This window comes from Octopus bimaculoides, chromosome 28 (genome assembly GCF_046866305.1).
Source record: "Octopus bimaculoides isolate indiv1 chromosome 28, ASM4686630v1, whole genome shotgun sequence".
In the NCBI taxonomy this organism is placed as follows: Eukaryota; Metazoa; Mollusca; class Cephalopoda; order Octopoda; family Octopodidae; genus Octopus; species Octopus bimaculoides.
The window spans coordinates 3,567,816-3,584,375 of NC_142955.1; the positions used below are offsets into that span (position 1 = coordinate 3,567,816).

Here is a 16,560-nt window from a genome sequence, read left to right on the forward strand (position 1 = left end):
CATTTTGAGATGCTCCGGCTTTTGTAGTGCACAGTCTGTTTGTTTCTTGGTATGCTTCACTTTCTGCAGCTGTCTCTCTTTCCCTGGACAGAGACATTCTTTTGGCTGACCTTGACATTGTAGACAAATTTGACACTCTCTTTCTGGGTATGGGTATATACGTATACAGAAACACACGGCTACAGAAGATAGTAAACAATGAAAATAACTGGGTAATGGGAATTATATTTCTGAATATGACGGCCAGAAAGTAAATATAAAAATCTTCACGGAAAATGAAGAATTGTACGGGTTGAAGCAAAAGTTATCAGTGAACGAAAGGGCCAGTATCGAAGGAATCAGAAAAAAAAAGCCGTTAACAGCAGAAAAACACAAAACCGTTGCAAAATTAATAAGAAATTTTAGGGAAAGTAAGTAAGGGTACTGACTGAAATGAAATTTGTGAAGTTAGTTCTGTCAGTAAATTATGTGTGAAATTGCTTCTGTCAGTAATTTGTCGTTGTTGCTTGTAAATAGCGATTGAAAACGTACAGTGAAAACAAGAGCTATTGAACTTAAAGTGAAAACAATAGCGTCTGAAAAATGGAGGGATATAGATAGAGAGGTCTAGAGAGATAGAGATAGATAGAGAGATAAATAGAGAGATATAGATGGAGAGATATAGATGTTACTGACGCTAGAAAACGGAAAGTAAATATTAAAAAAAAACTTTCAAAGACGTGAATCTAAAATAAAAAGCAAAATTATATATATATATTTTATGATCAATGGATGTAAGGGAGACAATTAATTTCTGAAAGTTACTTCGCAAAGAATTGCCTCCCTTCTCCATGTAACCCGGGAACGGGTGTCTTCTGTTCCCCCGGTGTGTGTGTGTGGGGGGGGGGGGCGTTACTAATTACGTGAAAAATTGTAAAATTCTAAAACCATCCTTGGAACATAAGTAATGTATGCTCTTAGTTTGGAGAAAATCAGTTGAAAAATACGGCCGTTATAATCTTTTACACACACACACACACACACACACACACACACACACACACACACATACACACACACAGAGACAGAACGATATATATATATATATATATATATATATATATATATATATATATATATATATATATATATATATATATATATATATTTATATATATATATATATATATAAATCACGTTCTGTCTTTGTTATCTATATATATTACTACTAATATAATTAAAAGTCTAAGAGTTACGTTAGGTCCCTTTAATACACTCCCCACATGCGTACCATTCTCCGTGGCATCTGTGCCATTGCTATACGTATTGATGATAGAGGACATAGGTGTTTCCAGTTCTTGAGAGAAAGTACATCCAGTGTTGCTGGCATGGTTGGTGGCGTAATCCATATACATGTACTACTGTTGCTGCTACTACTACTGCTGCTGCTATTACCACCACTGGTGCTGCAACTACTACTACTACTACTACTACTACTACTACTACTACTACTACTACTGCTGCTGCTGCTGCTGCTACTGTAACTACTACTTCTGTTGCTACTGCTACTTCTACTAGTGCTGCTGCTGCTGCTGCTGCTGCTACTACTACTACTACTACTACTAACTATTTTTTCTTCGTTGACAACTTTCTGTTTATCTTTATTTCCTCTTGCTGTTTCTTCTAACTCTTGTTCTGCGTTTTTCATTTTCATTTACTCTTGCTTTACTCTATTTCAGCCACTTCCTGTTTTCCTGTCATCTATTTCTGATTCTTCTGTTCTTTTTCTTGTCATAATTTGAAAATCATGAGAAAATTAAAAATATATTATTGTCGTAGTTATACAGTAATAATTTTAGGGGTATACACATATATCCGACCTATGATATTCCTATTCATAAAAACATCTCTTAAATCAATATTTTGTTATAAACCATATTATAATTTTCTTTTATATTTAATACATACCTCTTCAATAAAATTTCTTTATGTTACAGAGATCTGAATAATAATAAAATCAAGACGCTTCAAGAAGTAACTTTTGAAAAGCTGAGCAAATTACAGACATTGTAAGGCGGATCAGTGTTGTTGATTCTATTTCAATGAGATATATTTCTAAATATTTAACGTCTTTCCCACCCTCACTTTTCTTTCACTGTTTTTATCTCTCGATCTCATTATCACTCTCACTCTCTACTCATGTGCTTGTGTGTTTGAATAAGAGTGTTTGTTTTTCTCTGTGTTTATGAGTGAGAGCATACTTGCGCACATACATGCTTCTGTGGATGTATGTATCAGTATTCATGAAAGTATTAATACGTGGGCATGATGCTATCTGTAAGTCTTGCACTGTGGCACACATTTGATTAGGATTTATTGAGAAGAAATTTTACTAAATATTTGCAATCTATTAATTTCAGTTTTAATTGTATATTTAATATTACATTATTCGTACATATTCAATGTATGATATTCGCAAGAATTTTGGCAGCTGTTATTAACGTTTTGAAACAACAGCTATAGACAATATTTCCATATTATTTGATGGCACCAATAAATATATTACATGGATGTTTACTGTCTGTACCTGTGTATATGTATGTATGTATTTTAAAAGGTAATATCTGTCTGCACCATGCCATTTAATTCTCCTGTTCTGTGTCCGACGCCTTTGGTAACTTCCCTGTACTTTCCGTTTCCCTCAACCAGTTTTCCTTTATGAATTCTATCTACTACAATGCTACGGACTCCCATCCCTACCTCAAATTTACCTGACGCCACCCCACCTACAGTCTGTCCTCTGCTCTCTGTCCTTCCGTCTCCGTTGGCTACGTCATAACGAACATGATTTCGTGATACAGACACAACTTATGTACCGATACTTCATCCACAGAGGATTACCCTAACCCAACTGTAATCCAAGCTGCCCAGCCCACGATCGGCCTGTTGATCGTTTCACCTTTAAACTCTAGTATGCACTTATTAATGAAGAGGCAATAACCGGGCTTAGGAGAATCAGTAAAGATATCAGTACTAAAAATGAAAATAATACCCGTAAAGTAGATAACTGCTTCAGTGATAGCATAGCTCAGCTGTATATCTTTCCCAGTTAATTTTTTTCCAAGTTCTCCCCTTCAGGACACTTGAATTTTTGAATATATACGGCATTATAACTGGTAGCAGTATAGAAGTGCTTAGGCATGGGTGGTAGAGTTTGTGAAATCATCGAATTATATATATATCTCTTAGACATATTCAAAGTTAGAATTAAAACGTTAGATTCAAGATTTAAAGACAACGGCCTGGTTATGTCATACAATATTAATTGGCATAAGATGGACACAATTTGGTTGTGACAGGTTGACTTACACACAAAGACAATTTTACAGGACCGAAATGTGTGCAAGACGATAAGTGTGTGCTGGATAAAACAGTCAGCAACATTGAGTATATCAGTGATCGCGAGGGTTGGGAGGTTAAAACTCTACGTCTTACATAACACCCATATGTCATCGACATCTTAGAGGAGGAGAAGAAAAAGATGAAGGGGGAGGAAGGTAATGGTGATCGAGCTGGTTACGAAGGCAACGGTTGCATGTATTTCCCCCAGTGCTCCTGTACATATAATAATACTTAACGGATAGGAATGAGTTTGAGCTTATATATATACCTTGGTCAACTGTTTTGCTTAATTTCATAACCGTCCTCAGTTTTATCTTTTATCTTTCACCCAATGGACTGTGGTCATGCTGGGGCACTGCCTTGCAAATTTTAGACAAATCCACACCAGTACTTATTTTCTTTTAAGTCTGGTATTTATTATATTGATCACTTTTCTCAATTCACTAAGTCACAAGAACGTAAACAACCAAACACCGGTTGTCAGTCAGTGGTGGGGACAAACACAAACACAAAACCACACACACACATACATACGTATACACACACATTCATATACACACACATACACGTACACACTCATACACACAGCTGGAATTTTTCAGTTTCGGTCTACAAATCCACTCACAACTCGGTCCGGGATATCAATAGAAGATACTTGCCTATGGTACCACGCAATGGGAAGCAAGCTCATTGGTCAAACCATACCTGTGCTTAGGTCAAGTTTAATGTTTAATATATTCAGACCTTTAGAAAATGGATCTCTCTTCCTTTTAACAAGAAACCTCAAAACTGTTGTTATTAGTTTGCAAGGTTAAATTTCTGACTGAAACATAACACGAATATATCTATCTGCTACTTTTTTCAGTCGTTGGACTGTCGTCATGGTGGTGGTGGTGGGGGGACTGCTTTGAAGAGTTTTTAAATGGAACAACTCTACACTAGTAGTTATTTTTAAAGTCTGATATTTTCTAAGTTTGGTATTTATTCTATCGATCACTTCTTGCATCTTCTTCAGTTTCTCTTACTTCTGTTTCTCTGTGTTTCATTCACTTTCTCATTTTACTTCATATTTCATTCTTCCTAAGTTTTAAAATTATGGGAAAATTAGAAATGCATAACTGTCGGAGAAAATGTTTTCTGGAGTACACACTTGTATCCACTCTATGGTACTTCTATTAATATGATTATTTGTAAAAATCCTCTCTGAAATTTATATTTCATTATAAACCCTATTAGCCATTATATTTAATCCCTTTGAACTAAACTGCTCAATACAATTCCTCATAGACTCTCATTTATTTTTTTTTCAGAGATCTGAGATACAATAAAATCCAGACGCTTCAAGAAGGAACCTTTGCAAGCCTTAAGGATTTAGAATCATTGTAAGTTCGATGAGTCTTGCTAATACTATTTCATTGCCGATATATTTGTAAATATTGAATGCCATTCCCCGTTCTTTCTCCATTTTTATCCCTCTATTTCATAATCACTCTCACACGATACCTACCCATTTGTGATTATGAAAGAGATTGCTTGCAATAACATTTATATGCGTGTGCGTGCTCTTGTGTTTGTGGATATGTTTATTTTGTGAATAGGCTAGTGTAGGTGAGTGTAACTTCATGTATGTAGTATTCTATCCATAACATTTTATTTTATCCATAACATTTTATTTAGCTTCAGGTCGGCGTTGAACAGGATTTGATAAAGCATGTGCGAATTATAATACTAAGTTCTTATATATTTACGATTGCATTATTCATACATACTTAAAAATATTGTATGGAATTCACAAAGTATTTGGATGATATTTTAACATTGTGAAACAGTAGCTATATATATTCCAGCATTAATATTTCATGTATTTAAGGTAGGGTTTCCAAATGTGCATAGTTATTGTCGTACCTATGTAGATATGTACTTATAACTAGAAAGATGTCGTTAGAGATACATGTCATGCATATGTCTGCAGTTGGGTATATTTTGTTTTCAGAATAATGTATACTAGGCTAGGAAGTTATACGCTTTAGACATGTATACATACATACGTATATACACGTATATATGTTCATATATACAATTGTATATATAGTAAATATGTAATATACGTCAATATTTACATAGACATATATGTATGCACATATATAAACATATATATGTATATATACATATATATATATATACATATATATATATATACATATATATATATATACATATACATATATATATATATATATATATATATATATATATATACATATATATATATATATATATGTATATATATATATATATATATATATATATATATATATATATATATATATATATATATATATATATATATATATATATATATATGGTGGTGCTCCAGCATAACGGCAGCCGCATGGCTGAAACGAGTAAAAGAATATATATATATATATATATATATATATATATATATATATATATATATATATATATATATATATATATATATATATATATATATATATATACGTATATGTATATATATATATGAAAGACGGAAGATGGAATATACGAGAATTTATTATTAATCCCGACATTTGTTTCGACACATCTAGCATCAATCTCACATGGGTAGGACACTCAGCAGCTAGTTCAGGAGTATCAGTCGGTGTAGATGTATCTTGCCGGTCGATAAATAACTACAACTTGTTAAAATAACAGTTTCGCAATGTAACTTCTCGTTTTGTAGAAAGAAAAGTAGACAGACGGAGGAAATATCTTCATTTATATAGATCAAAAATAAAATATGTGTTTCTGTGTGTGTATACACACACATACAAACACACACATACACATACACACGTATATGTATGGTGCATATAACGAAACGCAATGTGTGCCCCATCGGTTATGCTAGAGAAAGAAGAGTAACAACAACCGAAGAGCGGTGACAGTCACAGATGCTAAAGCAGCCGAACAGTTTTACCTCTGAATACGCTGGTATTTTAATCAAAATAAGATTACATATTTTTATCGCAAATTGTATTTAGTTTATCAGTTTCATACACACACGCATACACGCAAACACACAGACAGAGATACACACACACACTCACACACCCATAAAGTGAGATATATATATATACATATATGGGAGAATATACAAATAATAACAACAGACGAGGACAGGTGGTGTAAATAACAAAAGGATATATTAGTATGACGCTCGGGAATACGGAAAGTCTTTGACGTTTCGAGCTACGCTCTTCAACAGAAAGAATACGGAGACAAGGAGAAAAACATATATATATATATGGATATGCATATATATAACAAACACATACGTATACTTCCTCACACATACATACATACATCAATAAAAATCTTCTTCTGGGTTTAGTGCTTGTGGAGACTAATAAGGGCTAGGCTCAACTCAATGCCAGCCAAAGTTCCCAAGGAAAATGAACAGGAGACACTTTTACTCTTTTACTTGTTTCAGTCTTTTGACTGTGGCCATGCTGGAGCACCGCCTTTAGTCGAGCAAATCGACCCCAGGACTTATTCTTTGGAAGCCTAGTACTTATCCTGTCGGTCTCTTTTGCCGAACCGCTAAGTTACGGGGACATAAACACACCAGCATCGGTTGTCAAGCGATGTTGGGGGGACAAACACAGACATACAAACACATACACACATACATATATATATACATATATACGACAGGCTTCTTTCAGTTTCCGTCTACCAAATCCACTCACAAGGCTTTGGTCGGCCCGTGGCTATAGTAGAAGACACTTGCCCAAGGTACCACGCAGTGGGACTGAACCCGGGACCATGTGGTTGGTAAGCAAGCTACTTACCACACAGCCACTCCTATATATATATATATATATATATATATATATATATATATATATATATATATATATATATATATATATATATATATATATATATATATATATATATATATATATATATATATATATATATATATATATATATATATATATATATACATATATGTATATGGATAATTTTTCAAAGTAAACTCTGTAATCGTTACCAATATAGCAGGAGATTTCACCGCAAAAGAATCTAAATTAGACTCCTTAGGAATCGTTCTCCTTGTTTATATATCCAAAGGAATAATGAGTCATTTAACGATAAATTCAAATATGGAAGAAATCTAGAAATACGGTATTGATCTCCAAATTTTGATTTTTTGTTTGATGTGTTTGTTTGTTTGTTCTAAAAGATTATTCCCTGAAGAAGTGTATGACAACTTATATGTTTGACTTAAACTTGACGGTCAAATATAGCTTTATACAGAAATGTTGACATAGGAATAAATTACATTAATAATGGATATTAGCGTCAAATCTCTCTATTAAATTTAAAAATTTAAAACTTTGGATATATATATATATATATATATATGCATTAATATGTATATAAATTTAGTTATACTTTATCACCACTGACTAGCTATCTGCTATATCATATATTTCGATTTCTTTTAATTCCCTAGAGAATTCTTTGACCAAATCCTTTGCTTAATTGTTTTATTTGTTTTTTAAAATTTTTATTCTTTCTCTAAGACTTCAGATATTTTCTTTGAAAGCAAAGATTTTTCATGGGCCTCTTAAATACTAGCATGGGCCCCTTACATATTAGCTTCGGCTCCCATATGTGGATCCTAATGTCGTGCAGGGCCCATTTGTCAAATAGAATACAAAGTAGAAAAGCTTACTCCACGAAATCCTTTTATTACTCTGAAAGACCATAAAAAATAACTTCACGCAAAATCCTAGCTGTATGTTAATAAATCCCACAAAAAGCGAAATAGGAATTATTATCTACTAGATTTGCTGGCATTTATCAACGCTTTCCTCCGCTGTGTTGATGTGCCATTTTCTATTTGTAATAAAACTGTCGGCAGTTTTGTCCACACGAGTTTGTTAGTATATAAATAATATACACATACCCGTATGCATGTACATAACATCTTATTATTTGTTTTTAGGGATCTCAAGGGGAATAAATTGTCGTCCATAACAACGGCAATGTTTCGACATATGTCATCTTTGACTACACTGTAAGTAAAATGTTAATTAAAAAATTTTTTTATGAATATTTTCATTTTGTGTATCATTATATCAATTGTTTCGTAGTCAGAGCCTTCTAATGACGATGGAATACCTATGATATCATATATATATATATATATATATATATATATATATATATATATATATATATATATGATATATACATACAGGAATGTATATATATTATTTATATATTATTTATATTATTATTATGTATATATATACATATGTGTGTGTGTGTGTATTTATACATGTACATATATGCTTAGACGTATTTATGCATACACACACACGCACACGCACACACACACACACACACACACATACACACACACACACACACACACACACACACACACACACACACACACACACACACACACACACACACACACACACACACACACACACATATATATATATATATATAAGATCAACGTATTTTTCTGCATTATATGGATAATTTATCCTGATCAAGCTATTTATAGCATTATCACGCGTTTGAGAAATAAATTTATTTCTGTAACTTACAATACGTCTCAACGCTTCTAAAGGCAAACTTTGTTTGTATACTTTCATCGTAAAGTTGAATATATATATATATATATATACAAACATATCTATATGCATAAATACGTTTAAACATATATGTAGATGTATAAATACACACACACACACACACACACACACACACACACACACACACACACACACACACACACACACACACACACACACATATGGTGACCAGACAATTCGGTCCCAGAAATTATTAGTAAACTACCCATGAAAAGATTAATTAAACACATAAAAAACACATAACTAAACAGAAGAGTAATTTTATTAAAACAATAAATAAATAAACCAATGTATAAAACATAAGAGTGGAAGACAAGGTTGGAAGGACGGTGTGATGACGAAAAGAATAGGCAGTATGATGAGCATAATAAAATAGGAGAGCACAAACGACATTCAAATAAGAGGGTTCCAATGACATTCAAACCAGTTGAAGAATAGACATACCGAAGAAAGAAGAAATACCAATGTTATGACTTGTTCGATGTTCCAATGTCAAAAGAGGCTGAACCAAGCGGATCTGTAATAGAAAACGTAAACAAACAGAATGACGAGAAATCGTCCTTTAGCTAAAGAAATATTAAAACTTCTGATGAAATTAACATCTCACAAAAAAAAAAAAAAGAGAGAGGTGATGAAAACAAGAGAATGAAATTAAATAAATAAGTTGCACTTCCTACAGAAGTCAAATCTCAAAATGGGAGATGTAGCAGCGTATTTGACTTAGAGTGAGAGATGAAAAATCGCAGGAAGTCGAAAGTTGTCGTTCGTGGAGTCGTAGTAAATTGTTGAGGAGTTGTTATAGTTCGTTTAGAGTTGTTTTGGATTGGTTACAGTCGTTCGCAGAGTATTTGGGAATACATTATGTGGAGACAGTTGGTGTCTACACCGTTCTGTGTACGTTATAATACACACACACATATACTAGCTGACGTACCTGATAATTCCCGGGAAAGCGGGGTTTATCCCTTGGTTCCGTTCTCATGATTGTTTCACTAATCCAATAGCAGCAATACAAAGTATGTAGCCCTTAAAACGGTTTTGTGCAGTTACAGAGAATTCATAATAAGTTAGGAATTCCCAATAAGTTATGAATACCCAAATTGTGAAGTCAGTTATGTAATAACATGAAATTAGTTACCAGAGAGTAAGAATTCAAATAAAGTATCCCTGAAAAGGGCTTTAATGCGTTCCCGAAGTACATAGAACTTAGGAGGAAATACTAATAAGGTATGTATACTAAAATCGTGAAGCATGCTAGATATAAAGTCATCTCCTTGTCGCTTAAGACAGCGGTAGGATTCGGTTGCTGCATGGGTGTCTGAGCAGCTCCATTTGGAGAGGGCGCTGCTCACCCGGAGGCAGGAGAGGTTCTAGAAAAGGTGAACCAAAAATTGCCTGTCTCTCTATATCTGGTAAGTTTATCGCGAGTGAAACAAAGAGCTCAAAAAACAAAGAGACTTTTATTTACAAAATCTGGATGGAACTTAAACATTTTATGTTGGAATGTGCGCACTCTGTTGGATAACAAGAGTGATTGTAGGCCTGAAAGACACACTGCACTTGTTGCTCGCGAGCTGAACCACTATAACATTGACATAGCGGCACTTTCAGAGACTCGTATCGAAGGTGGTGATCAGCTTGAGGAAGTAGGAAGTGGATACACCTTTTTTGGGAAGGGAAGGCAGAAGGGATACACACAGACACAGACACACATATCTCAGTGGACATACAACATAAAATGTCACTCAGCACAACTTATTTGGATATTATTTAATAGCAGTTTGGCTCAACTGAATTAGAATGTAGTGATCTTTGTTTTGATACATGTTTAAAGAAAACTGTTCCCCATATATACAGACATTTATATAAGTATATATCTGCATATATGGGGAACAGGGGCGCTAAATCTATCCCGCCAAATTTCCGGTTCCAAAATGTCCCTAACTCACCTTATAATGGGGTCGTTTGAAGTGGCTATACGTCTTAACCTAAAAAGACTGTATTAACCAAAGCTTAAGCTATTAGTTAAGAAGAACCTAACATTTTACAGTTTCCACTCGGAACTATATCCCTATATTGAAATTATCAACACATTTTGCATAATACACAAATATTATAACTTTTGTACATCTGTTCAAATTCTATAATCTTTGTTTCCTGTCAAAATGAATAGGAGTCTTTCTATGACTTTGAAGCAAACTCAGTTAAAGTTATTGTTATAATTACAGAGACCTCAGCGACAATAACATGATGTGTGGATGTCACCTGCCAGCCGTTGTCAATTTTATGAAGAAAACGTACAACAGAAGTGTGAATGTCTTGGGCAAGTGTCATAAAGATCTGGGCAATAACCAAGGCAGAAAAATAAGTATACTGGATTATTCACAATGTGAAAGTTAGTAAAATCTTCCTTGATTCTGTTATTTTAGTAGTACTACAAACAAAACTTGTGTGTGTGTGTGTGTGTGTGTGTATATCTCAATTAAGTCACAATATATAGATTCAGCTAATCTGGTGGTATTCATAAGAAAAAACAACTCCTTAAAGTATCATTCAACAAGCATAGAAAATATATAATACGATACAAAAAAAAACCATATAGAGTATATAAAGTTATAAATAACAAGAGAAATATAGTATGATAACGTTTATTTAACCATTGGAAATTCTTATATTACGACAGTTGTTTCGCAACTTAAAGCATGCAAAGTTAATTTATTTCATATCTTATAATAAGTAAATTACTTACATGTCTGCATTAGTATAAACAATCTTTAAATTAATGCAGGTGGAAGCTAGATCGTCTGGTGAGAACAAATCCATGTGAAATGATAATGCCTCGATATAATGTGATTGTAAGATCCAAGAACCTAGGTGAAGGATGTTAGTAAGCTTTGAGCAGCCCATGGTGAATATAAAAAAAAACTTTCACGAACAATAATAGTTTATTGACGTAGAAGGTTGTAGGCATTTCCCATATCAAAGTTCGATAAGCTAAAAAAAAACAGTCATTTTTATAGTTCACAGTTAGCAACTAAGGTTATGAATGCGAATAAAAATCCCAAATGGAACAGGTAAAATCCAGGCTGCATATGTTTCCTAGCTAACAGTTCCTCTTATGTAATATTTACTCAACAAGGGGTACGTCACTAGCTACTGATCAGGCCGAAGATACCTAAATTATATGAAGGTTACATTGTCGTCAATTCGCCGGAGATATAATTTAAAGTGAGTGGTGAAACCAGAAGGGAGTAAGATAAAACATACTAGAAAAACATGTATGAAGAAATAAAATGGTTGGTAACAGAAAAGAACAAAGAGGTAAAAGATTTGTGAGTGGGTAATTGTCTAAAGTTGTTAAGAATAAGGAAGAGAGAAGGAGAATAGAGGAAATTTAGGCTAGATAGGGGAATGTCGTTGTGAATATTAAGCTGGGGTCAGTCCACTTTGTCAATGGTAAATAAATATGTTATCGCGTCTATGCATATACTTTTATACAGAATACAAAGAGAAGATAAGAATTTTTAGAAGTGAAATGGTCAAGGATGAGAAGAAAAAGAAAGGAGTGGTTAAATATTTAGGAGTGGAAGTAACTTGGAGTTGCTACGAGAGAAGAAGAGAAGGGGTAGAAAGAGACGGAGATGAGAGATTAGGTTTGTAGTCATTAGGGTAACGTGGCAGTCGGAGTTAAACTGGTGGTTTAGCACTTAACAGTAAAACTACGCATTCGCGTACTCACCCGCTAACGTGTACGTTCATTGTGCGTCTATAGTATTCCCATGGTTGTGCGTGCTTGTACGCCCCTGCATTTCGTGTGCAGAGATGAAGATGTAAAAAACTCACAGGGCTATGAAAATATAAAGATAGCTAAAAAAATTTCATGTAATAAATACATGGAAGTAAATCATGTGGTGGGATGCGGGATTATTTGTTTGGGAATAATCGGGAAGGACACCATTAATCGTACCTTAAGAATGTATTACATAACTTGTGCTTGCAATTAAGAATAGGTATCTTCATTCATTAAGAATATCGCTGCATTGCATAATAGATAAGATCGCATTTATTGTTAGGACCGTTATACGAGTCAACGACACTGTAACTTTCGTATAACTAAGATAGAGTACACCTCAATGGGTAATTATTACTTCCGAGAATCTGCTGGCTACGAAACATACGTAACGTGAATCTTACCTGCTCCATTCCCTAAATCTCAAAAATTATAGAGAAATATAATATGAAAAAATGTATTTTACCATTAGATATTCATATTTAACAATTAACATGTATAAATAATTTATGTTATTATATTTTATAACAGATAATAAATTATTTACATGTTTGTATTAATATATATATACAATTTTAAAATTAATGCAGATATTAAGCTTGCTCCTCAGGTTAAAAGAATTCCATGTTCATAATCATATTTCAATATAACATTTCAAAATGCAAAGAGTCAACTTCCAAAGCATTAAGATATAGAAGATAATAAAAATAAAAATATTCTTATTGTCTTCCATATTTCAATGCTTTGAAAATTGACTCACAAAGCCCGAAAAAGACAGTTCTGTAATTTCTTGCTGAACATGCTGCATAAATAATTTGTTCATAGTGGTCAAATGTTTGTGTTGTACATTACCTCACACCCTCCGACAAATCGACGTTGTCTGAAGAGGTGCACGGTGTACCGCACGCCACCTGTCAAACTGAACGCAGAACAAGATGAGATAAAGTGTTCTGTTCAAGTTGAAACTACGACCACGTGATCGCAACACCCTAACCATTTGGCCATGCACACTCACCATAGAAATGAGTGTAGAATATAAAAGAAACCATGAGAGATTATTCGTAAGATATCTAGTTACACGATCTTACCTGAGTTTGATTTTAATTTTAGTTTCGGCTATTTTAACCCCGAAGAACTAATAGAATATAAACTGACCAACCATTGACTGTTTTTCCAGGTCTTTCTCAATACTTTAACCTCTTTGCTAAGATTGACAGAAGAAATGTAATTGTGTGTGGTTCATGCATTTGCCAGTTGTTTTAAATGAAGTTAATCTGTTGACAGCTTCCCTTACCTCTACTTCTAAACACAGTTACTATAGATATATTATATTTATGCCTACATTGTATGTAATACTCTATGACGTGCATTTATGATGTGTCTCATTTATAATCGCAATATTTCTGTTCAATTTCTACGTCTTTCCACAGGCCGGACTAATTCCTTTGTATTCTATCTGAGTTACACTAAGAACCCACACACTCATAGATCAAACGGGAAGTTCAATGGATATAAAATCTCTGCTGAGAACATATCTAGAGCTGTGAGTAGCTACCTATTTTCTCTTTCTCTTTCTGTCTCTCTTTCTCTTCCTGTCTCTCTTTCTCTTTCTGTCTCTCTTTCTCACTCTCTCGATATATATATATATATATATATATATGTGTGTGTGTGTGTGTGTGTGTGTGTGTGTGTGTGTGTGTGTGTGTGTGTGTGTGTGTGTATGCATACAAACATATATTTATGTATACACACACATATATATATGTATATATATACATATATATGTATATTTAAATACATATATATGTATATATATATGCATTTATATGTATATATATGTATATATATATATATATATATATATATATATATATATATATATATATATATATATATGCATATATATATAGAGGGAGACTTCACGAAAAAGCAAAAGACGAAGACAGGTAGTGTAGACAACAAACAGATGTATTAGTAAAACGCTTGGGAAGTGAAAAAGTCTTTAACGTTTGAACAGTGTTTACTTTGTATCGTGGGCAATTTTTTCGCGAACGGTACTTTCCATTTTGATTTAAATACATATGTTTCATTTTAGTTTACTGCAATTTTTTTTATTTAGGTCCTTCACCCACATTTGAACCTTCGATTGAGACGACTATATTTCTACACAAAACACTTATAAGCGTATTTCATAAATTGTATAGTTCTATCCACTCCGTACCAAAGTGAATATTTGGATCTTATTCAAAACTGGGGCACCAGTTTTCATTTATGTTTTATATAGTGTTTTTGGTACGGAAAGACTTTCAAACTTCGTATACTTATCTATTTTGTGTTATAGAACAGAAAAAAAATTTTGTATTCGAATTTATTTCATGTAAAAAATTGTCTTATTTCGATAATTTCAACCAATCACTGACAAGTATTCAGCTGTTTACACTTACTCCTTTGGCAGTTTAAGCGGTGTAAAGCGTATTTAATCTCCATTACTTCTGACATTTTGCAGAGGCAACACACGTGTGTTCGTTTTCTCTAACCCTAACCCTAACCCTAATTGACTTGCTTCTTCCCTAAAAGACCATGCCTTGTGCCTATAATAGAAAGGTTTATTAGCTACTGCCAATATGCTTCAGCCATTTTTTGACAAAGAAATAATAATTTTATCACCGCGAAAATCGTTTGTTTACGTAGTCAGTACTTAATGTATTCGGCTGAATGGACGTCAGTCATTGGTTGAAATTACAGAAATACGACAACTTTAACATGAAATAACTTGCGATGTACGTTTTTTTGTTAAGAAGACTAAGAGAAAAAGATGTTTTATATGACACATTCTACCAGTGTCCCAAGTTTCAAAGTGTTTCGTTCAGAAAATACTGGTGCCCCCGTTTTGAACAAGATCCGAATATTTTAATATATATATCTTAGCTTTTCTCGTTTGACCTCGAAATGTTACGTTACATAAGCATTCCCCGATAAAATATAACCTTTTACCTGTAACACCATGTGCTACCTTTTTAGATTTAATTAATTTCGGTTTACCGATATGTTTCCACGTTTTTCCGTTTATATTAGTCATGTCACTGCCTGTGTCGAACTTCAATTTTACACTTGAATTTTTAATTTTCACATGTACGAATTTTCTGTTCGTTGTATTATCCTATTTTTTCGATGACAAACTATTTATTTTCTGTCCTTTGTTCCGTCATTTTGTCATCTTTGTTCTACAGTTTCAGTCTTAATTTGTGTATGTCTGTATGTGTACTTGTCTGTTCATATAACCTATGTACCTATCCGTCTGTACATTAATCTGTTTACTTTCATATCCATATACCTACATACATGTGCATACACATATACACATATACACACTCTTACACACACACACATACATACATCTATCTACATAACAGCCCACTAACTATTCTATTCTACCTGTGTAAACTGTGGGTATGGGGCTATGATATCTACTACGTATATATCTTATTTAGTATTGGGGAAGTTTCATTTTTGAGGACGTTGTCTGAGTGTTGGGTCCTTTGGGTGCTTCGATAAGATGTGGATGTCAAGTTGTCCCAGGCTGCCTCCATGTCGGTCCTTGGCATGTTGGTAGAGTATGGAGGACTATTTTGTGTCGTCATATTGTCTCAAATGTTCACTTAGTCCTTCCGCAAATACAGTTTATATAGTTTATAGAGGTAGAATAGCATAGTTATTGGGCTG

At 33.4% G+C, this 16,560-nt stretch overlaps 2 protein-coding genes across 3 annotated transcripts in view; one reads left to right on the forward strand and one right to left on the reverse strand.

The window, feature by feature from the left end:
• LOC149130476 (uncharacterized) overlaps positions 1 to 16,560 on the reverse strand; it is a 154,526-nt gene that overhangs the window by 89,880 nt on the left and 48,086 nt on the right. The window lies entirely within an intron of this gene.
• The window catches only part of LOC106870251 (adhesion G protein-coupled receptor G6), a 146,373-nt gene that overhangs the window by 89,784 nt on the left and 40,029 nt on the right, over positions 1 to 16,560 (forward strand). For both annotated transcript variants that reach the window (XM_089344345.1, XM_089344343.1), the window contains exons 6-10: positions 1,977 to 2,048; positions 4,692 to 4,763; positions 8,384 to 8,455; positions 11,276 to 11,442; positions 14,268 to 14,380. In XM_089344345.1, coding sequence (XP_089200471.1) covers positions 1,977 to 2,048; positions 4,692 to 4,763; positions 8,384 to 8,455; positions 11,276 to 11,442; positions 14,268 to 14,380 — 496 coding nt within the window. The remainder of the gene's footprint in view (positions 1 to 1,976; positions 2,049 to 4,691; positions 4,764 to 8,383; positions 8,456 to 11,275; positions 11,443 to 14,267; positions 14,381 to 16,560) is intronic.